The sequence below is a fragment of the Camelina sativa genome, chromosome 19 (genome assembly GCF_000633955.1).
Source record: "Camelina sativa cultivar DH55 chromosome 19, Cs, whole genome shotgun sequence".
NCBI lineage: Eukaryota > Viridiplantae > Streptophyta > Magnoliopsida > Brassicales > Brassicaceae > Camelina > Camelina sativa.
The window spans coordinates 3,241,272-3,249,089 of NC_025703.1; the positions used below are offsets into that span (position 1 = coordinate 3,241,272).

The following is a 7,818-nucleotide window of genomic DNA, read 5'->3' on the forward strand; positions in this document are numbered from 1 at the left end:
GGGTATCGCCAACATGCTTTGCCCATCGCCTGACATCTCTCACTCTTTCTTTTGTATCTCTCTTTCTCTCTCGCAATTGCTCTCACCAGGTTTGCTCTGATACCAATTTGTTGAAAACAGAGCAAAAGATTGAACAAAACCGTGTCTTTGTTCTTATTTCATAGGGCTTTAAATAGCCAAACTCAAACAACAACTGCACCTCCTTATCATACAGAGGATTTTCTACAACTAAGAAACATGGGAGAACAATTCAACTACCACGACTCCTACAAGCTAGGAGTTTATTCGAACAATAAAAGACTTGGTCAAATAACACTAACAAAGGGCAGTCAATCAAGATTCTGAAACCACATAGATTCAGCATATGACAAAGGAGGATTGTGAAAGCCATCTCCTTTACTCAGACATGTCTGCAAAAAAAACCACAAAGCTTTCATATTTAGCCACTACCTCACACGAAATATATATAGACTTACATTAACACTTATACATCAGAGCAAGAGAAACTCACCAATTCCATGGCGGTGTAAACGATATTAGAATCTGTTCAAATTCAGAGCTTTTACATACAACGCAAGCTCAAAACAGCTCTAATAATGCCGCATCATAGAAGATTTTCAGAAGAAAAAAATATAAACTTGTCTAGAGAGGATAAAGTTGAGAGATTGAAGTACGGCGGAGGTTTATGCAAGGCGGCGACGGAGGTTGTCGAGGACGAAGCGGCGGTTTTAATTCGAAACTGGTTTAAATTTGGTTCGGTTCGGTTTGATTAGTTTATGACTTCATTTTAGTAGAAAGAAAAAAACCGGTTTAGGTTCTCAGGTTCGGTTCAATGCGGTTTCGTTGTTCTGATATATGCTGAAATATTACCACCGGAGAGAGACGGCGAGCTTTTATATATTTGTTTGCTCCACCTCCGATGATTCAGCTAGAGACGTTAGCGATGGAAAGACTCACCGTGGAGCGGCTCGAGCTTTTGCCGATAAATGGAAAACTCATAACCAATCGTTCCCTCCATGGTCATGGGTTCCTCTGATCAATCGAACTCTACACCTTTCAAATCAGGTTAAAACAAACAACCATCTCCATAATTCAACCTTGTTTGATCCCTTCGTCTTGTTGTGTTATTTAGCAGGAGGAAGGTTACTTGTCGCTCGAGAATATCCTCATTCTCAGCTCAGCTCACTTGAGGTACTTATTTGTAATCTTCTTCTTTTCTATGTGAATAGGAGAGGATGAATCTTTTAATGTAGCTGCTGAGTGCTCGGAAAAAGAAGAATCAGTTGATCACACAATCTTGGTACATTAACCTTTCAAGCAAATTTCTCATTGTCAACATCTTTGAAGCAGAATTGTGGAATCACTGAGATTGGTCTTTTCTTGTTTCCTGCTAGGTTCTGAACCAAGAAAAGGAAGCACATTACTATGATTTTCATATAGTTTATAGTGCATCATACAAGGTTCATGTGCTATATTTTCGAGGATACTCCAGCGGTATATAACCTTCTAGGACCTTTTTTGTGGTTGGTTCTTCAGTTTAGTTTGAAAATCATCTTTGTTATCACATAGGTGGACAACCTCTATCTTTGGATGTCATTGAAAAGGATCTCTGCCCTCATGCTCTGTTAGTCTTTTGCTTCAATCTAAGTGGACATTTATAACACAGGAGGTATCTATCCTCTCGAAATCAAAATCAATAGTAATTATTACTAACAATGTCCGTTTTATGTGTATGATTTGGTTATACGGTATTGAAGAATCTCTATGCAACAATCAATCGCAGGAGCATCCATATTTGAACAGGCCATGGTTCAAGCTAGGATTGGATCAAGCTGCTTTCCCAAAGTAGCATCTCTTCTGGATGTCAGATGCCAGTTGACTTGTACTTGGTTTCATGGTTCTCTGTTGTTTGGGCAGGTGGTTGGTCTTAGGATCCCTCTTGAGATGCTGAATCAGTAGCCATCTTCTGTTATCAAACTATAGAATGTAATTAGATGCCAACAGCAAAGACTCTCGTGACTCTGGTTTCCTCTGCTCTTGTTGGGTTTTTACATCTCTACTGCCATTTAGGCTTTCTGGCATTGATACTGATGAATCAATAACTGTCAAAAATTTGGGTTTTACAGAGGAGGAGGATAATGAGTTGAAATGATGAGTCTCTCAGGTTCCCAAGTCCCATGGCTTTATTTTGATTAGCCAATGTAATTTTTGTCAATAAATACATTTCAATCTTGTCTTTCCTTTTGTTTGTTTAGGAGAATGAAAAATAGAACATTGGATTAAGAGAATCTGATGATGAGCTTTTATGAACTGTCTTGTTTATTCTGCAAAAGGGGTTGGTGGAAAGTATATATTTCTCTTAACACTTTGGATACGATTATTGATGTTAGTGGAGAGATGGTTGGAATGTTCTTCCATCTCCTTTAAGATCAAAGCTCCCTCTCTCGGCGAAGCTCTGCACTCAGCTCCCTAATCTTTACATCTTTCTCCTCCTGAAAAGTTTCGTTTTATGCAAAGGTTTCCAACAAGAAAGTCGAATTAAAAGAAAAGAAAAATCTAGTTGAGAAGGCCCAACAAAAGCCCACAAATGAATTTACGCAATAATAATAAAAAAGGTATAATATATATCGTCTTGGTAAACCTAAATCGTTAACAAGAAAGAAGAAGAAAAAAATATATATATATATATGGATTTCACCGTGATTTCGAGGTTTGGGGCTGAACATCACGAGATGTTATGCCGTGAGGTGAACGATTACTGGCGTCGACTGGATGAATCCGATGTATGTGTAATCCTTTCTATCTTTTTTAGATTTTTTTATTTAATTTTAGGATCTGTTTGTTGGAGTTGAAGATATTCGTTTCGTCCTTTAGCTAGGGTTGTCGCACAGAATTAAAACCCTAGAGCTGTTGTGTTGCTAAGTGAGTATTTTGTTTTGTTTTGTTTTTTTTCCCCTAATTAGCGTTTCGATGTCGAGGGAATCGAAGCACCACTAGGGGCCATTCCACTGATAGCCTACGACTGTCAACGGCGGTGTCCCGTCTTGGTCAAACGTTATGCTAGTGCGGGGCTTCATCGTTACAATATGTTGGAGGTAATTTAAGAAGAACTTGTCTCCCACATCATATACATCTCTTCTTGCTTGGTGTGTTGATATATCAACTTCCAGCAGCATGCTTGTCGTATATATATATATATATATATACGAATGATCACATTCAACTTCTTCTTCTTTCCCAGGGGACAAACTTCAAGCTCGGGGCCGTTACGAAATATAACAAGTTGCAGAATTTTGTGTCCCCTTACTACATCACTTTGCTTGCACAAGATTCGGTTAGCGGTTCGCATCAAACTTTTCAGGTTCTTGTTGATGAACAACGTGTGGGCAGGTTGGACATAATCGTTGAAATTGCTAGACCTAGAGGTAAATCCAAACATCAATTGTTCGCTTTTCACTATAAAAAAAATCTCACTCTTGCTGATTAATATTGTTATATATAGGTGTTGATTAATATTGTTGCTTGTTGCATATATATAGGTATGACCACCAAGGAACCCCACATACCTAGTTTTTCAGTGGCTGATGAATTGCCTCAGTGGCCGGATTCTTTCAGTGATACAAACCGATTTTACCTGGTAAGATTAACAACATCAGTTTTTGTTTTGTTCTGATCTTGATCGTTGATATGTTTTTTTAATTGGTTTTTTTTTTTTTTTCCATTTAGATGAAGCAATCGGAGTTTCTAAACAATGATTGGATTTATCTGTATTTGGAACTTGTACTCTGTAAAATTGAGAGGGTCGGTATCTCAGATGTAAGTCTTGTTTTTTTTTCTCCATATCAATGGCATACCATGAGTGAGTGGAACTGTTGGTTATAATATAATCATTAACTTGTGGAAAACTTTTGCTGTTGCTGCAGAGCGATCTGTCCAAGCTGAAGATTGTGAAAGCCGTGATAGAAACCAAGGAAGATATGCTGCCGCCAGATGAGATACTCAACGCCAAAACTGCAGTGGTCTACATTACTTTTAAGGGCATGGCCAAGGCTCAGGTTGCTGGTGAGCATGATGAACGTAAAGCTATAGTTAGAAGAATCCTCAATGAGGATACAGGACGATTGTCTCTCATGGGTCACTTGATTGGAGAGAATCCATACATAGACATTGACCCTGTTACTTTTTTCAACTCTCCCGCACATACAGACGCTGTGCGTCGTGCTCCGGAGCTGCTGCTGCCGCCGTATATGCTGCCTGCTGCCGCCGTATATGGGTCACGTATATGCTGCCGCCGTATATGCGTTAACTTTCAAATATGGGTTAAACTAAGCAGTTATATTTTGTGTGTTTTCTGGATTTTTCAAATATGTGTAAGCCATGAAACGTAAAAGTGCAGCTTGATTCTGCGCTCAATAAAATAATTTAAAAATACTGAATTTTCTGATTACTTTACAATTCAATGTACATTAAAAACTGAATTTTATGTTTACTTTTTCTTTAACAAAATACTCCGTAATGTTTTTGAATATTGATTTTTGGGTACATTATAAAATGCAGACTTGTTGTCAAAAAAAAAATAAAAAAATGTAGACTTTTAAGTGTGCACAATCTTGTACAGAAGGAACAACTAATGTAAAAAACATATCTTTTAATAGAAGTCAGAAACCAAAAATCCAAATATTTATAAATATATCTCCATGAAGCTTTTTTTTTTGTCAAACAATTGCTTCTACTTTAACACTTCACCTGCATATAGTATCTTTGTTAATCAAACATCACTCGATACTCACTATAAATGTTTCATTCAATTTATGCCTGACTAAAAACTTATGAAAGATGTGACTTTCTAGTAAAATAGTTCCAAAAAAAATTGACAAGGAGAGACAGAAAAAAGAGGGAAATTGGCAGAACACTTTCCAGGTAAATGGAGAGCTAGGGTCCGGTTAACGCCAACGATGGGTGGTCCCTTGGCAAGAACACGTAGACAAGGTTGACCAAGTGTCTTGATGGCAGCGCAACATAGCTCGTTCGGACGCAATGTGCTAAACGGAGCCAGTGATGGTCTACAAGGCACTAGCTGAATCAAAGCCGACAAAATTGTTCGACCACATGGGTGTCCCAGAGTCTCTCTCACCAGACCTGATTGGACAAAAACCATAAGTAGCATCACTGTAAAAACCTGAAACCTTTTCATTACAATCATCTCTTTTTAGTTTTGACAATATGTCTTAAAAAGTCGAGGCTCATAAATCATATTACAACTTGTACACACATATATATAATAGTAGCTAGGAGAGCGCAAAAGAGAATGGTCGCATGTGTAACCTAATGGAGTTGGATTAGATGGATCATGATATTTGGGGTTTGTTTGTTTGTAAACTTACATTTTCTATGCGGTTAGTTAAAAAAAAGATTACTTTCATATTCATAACAAGTAAAGTAATTGACGTCTTGTCTCACTTTTCACCTTTTCCTTTTTAAACAGAAGAAATACAAAATGTCAAAGTCTAAAACTTTTGATTAATACGCTTGTCAATCTTATAGTAGAAAATGTCAAATTCTGATTAGAATATTGTAATCAGAAGTTGATACTATTCTATGCAATTAGTCTCACTTTTCACTTGTCTCATACGTATTAGAGTTTAATATGTTTATTGTTAAATTCAATTTTCCTAGAAATTGAGTTATACATTAAAAAAAGATGATGTATCAGTAACGTATAACCTATTAATTTTTATGCTTGAAGAATTGTCAAAATTCTACGAAACAAATGATACACTCTAGCTAGTATATGCACATCCAAGTTATTTTTATATGACATTTATTCGGCTAAATACAGGATTATGTTTTATTTATATCTGTGCTTACATGACAAAGAACAAAACAGAACAAATGACAAAACTCAAAAATAAACAATAATAAACATTCATCACCTCAATAATATCATCACTTGAACCAAATCTTAGCCATTCAATCAACATCCTTTTTTCCAAACCAACCAGAGACATTGTTGTTGTTTCCTTCTGACTTCCGGTCACAAACTCTCTCGGGTTCTGTCCTCTTGCGCAATCAGAGAAAGCAATGCAGTAACAACACTGGAATGGGGAGAGGAAAAGAATGATGATGAGATCTGAATTTGAATCATGCCTAAGATTTGAGATCAAAAACAACAGTAACATGTATCTTCAAGAATTTGATGAGATCATCTATCTTTCTCTCTGGTATTAGTATAACAACAGTTCTTAAACTCCGGCTAAACAATGTCTCTCCCAAGAGTTTCATCTATATGATACAATGGCAACATAGAAGACTGAACCTGCAAGAGTACCATTAAAAAAACACAATCAGTTTCACTTTTCCATTATATCCAATGAATCTAATCAATGCAACACTGTCAAAAAAACATCTTTACAGAATCTTCTCATGTGTAAACTGAATCTGTCACAATTCAAGCAATTGCAATACTTAGTCCTACAGCTAAATACCATAAACTCATATCTACAAAACCATACAAGAAGAGACAAAGGTGGTACTCAAGAAATTTCAATCGGAACAAAGTCTCAAGATTTCATACCTTGTTATCATTACGAACAGCAACACAGTCTCTAGGTGTCTCAAACAAAGCCAAAGAGTATTGCTTGCGAACAACACCAACATCAAAGAATATGAGACCAGAGCTAGGCACGTCAACACGGATTCCTTTAACCGGAAACCACAAGAACAGCTCCTGCGCCTTGATTCCAGATAAATCCGATATTTGAGCGTAACCTATCGTACCGGAGATACTCGCGTTGTAATGCAGCTCGGTCTCGTACTTAGCCTGACATGACTGATTCAAATAAACAGAGAAGCGTCCTGTTTCGCCGTTAACGCTAAACCCTTTTACTCCTTTCGGAAATATCCCCAGAGGCAATCCGTTCGCTAGAAGGATCTCGTCTATAGACTCGTTCTCTGCGATCACGGCGGAGATCGAGATCCCGGCGGCGAGAACGAGACAAAGCAGAGCGATTTGGATGATACGAAGCATAGTGTCGGGGATGGTTTCGTTTCGTCTCGTCTCGTCAGATCTCGTTGCTGGGCTGCTACGAAGAAGTTGAATTAATGGGTTTAAGCGAGGAAGAAGAAGACGACATTTTTATGACAGCTTGAAACAGAGTGGATCAAAATTATTGAAGGCGGAATTTGGAATGGGAAGAGCAGTGATCCTCTGTTTCTCGGTAGAAAAAACCAATGAATGAGTGCCACGTACTCACCAATTTTAGTTTTATGTGTGGGTGTTTTCGTTAAGCCATGTTCTATAAACACTTAACTGAGTTATTGTGAAAAGTAGGTGGACCGGACCACATGGGATCATATAAGAGAGAGTGAGAGGCATGGGTTTATTAGAGTTGGATCGAGAGATACGCAAAGTTATATAAGATGAGAAGAGCCTACACGGCGCACACAAGTTGAACCAAAGCCGACAAATTTGTACGACCACATGGCTGTCCCATCTGACTCGGACCAAAATCACTGTAAGAAACCTGAGATTCTTTTTTTCATTACTATTTATCTTTCTTTTTTTTTTTTCTTTTCTTTTTCGCTAGTTTTAAAAATCTTGTTAATAATTATTTGTAGGCGAATAACGAGAATGATTGCATGAGTCTGATTAGATGGATCGTGGAACTTAGGCATATTGTTTGTAGGGTCACATTTTCAATGCAATTAGTAGAATATCTGGATCCGGAAAATTTTATAAAACAGATCACTCTCGTTTATCTTTCAACATATCAAGTCATGGGTCTTAGTCAGCATGATGTCTCATCGAGACTGGAGTTA

The 7,818-nt window shown here is 37.5% G+C and overlaps 3 protein-coding genes and 1 pseudogene across 3 annotated transcripts; 2 read left to right on the forward strand and 2 right to left on the reverse strand.

Moving 5' to 3' along the window:
* LOC104764464 lies at positions 822-2,319 on the forward strand (annotated as a pseudogene).
* Positions 2,673-4,402, forward strand: LOC104764465 (UPF0725 protein At1g02770-like). The gene is made up of 6 exons (XM_010488001.2): positions 2,673-2,783; positions 2,964-3,095; positions 3,242-3,425; positions 3,540-3,637; positions 3,727-3,816; positions 3,924-4,402. The coding sequence occupies exons 1-6, from the start codon at positions 2,688-2,690 to the stop codon at positions 4,386-4,388; spliced, it is 1,065 nt and encodes a 354-aa protein (XP_010486303.1). The 5' UTR covers positions 2,673-2,687; the 3' UTR covers positions 4,389-4,402.
* Positions 4,832-5,230, reverse strand: LOC104764467. The gene has a single exon (XM_010488002.1). The coding sequence runs from the start codon at positions 5,201-5,203 to the stop codon at positions 4,847-4,849; it is 357 nt and encodes a 118-aa protein (XP_010486304.1). The 5' UTR covers positions 5,204-5,230; the 3' UTR covers positions 4,832-4,846.
* On the reverse strand, positions 5,791-7,361 carry LOC104764468. The gene is made up of 2 exons (XM_010488003.2): positions 6,575-7,361; positions 5,791-6,316 (listed from the first exon to the last, which is right to left on the reverse strand). Exons 1-2 carry the CDS (start codon positions 7,025-7,027, stop codon positions 6,254-6,256), a joined length of 516 nt encoding a protein of 171 aa, XP_010486305.1. The 5' UTR covers positions 7,028-7,361; the 3' UTR covers positions 5,791-6,253.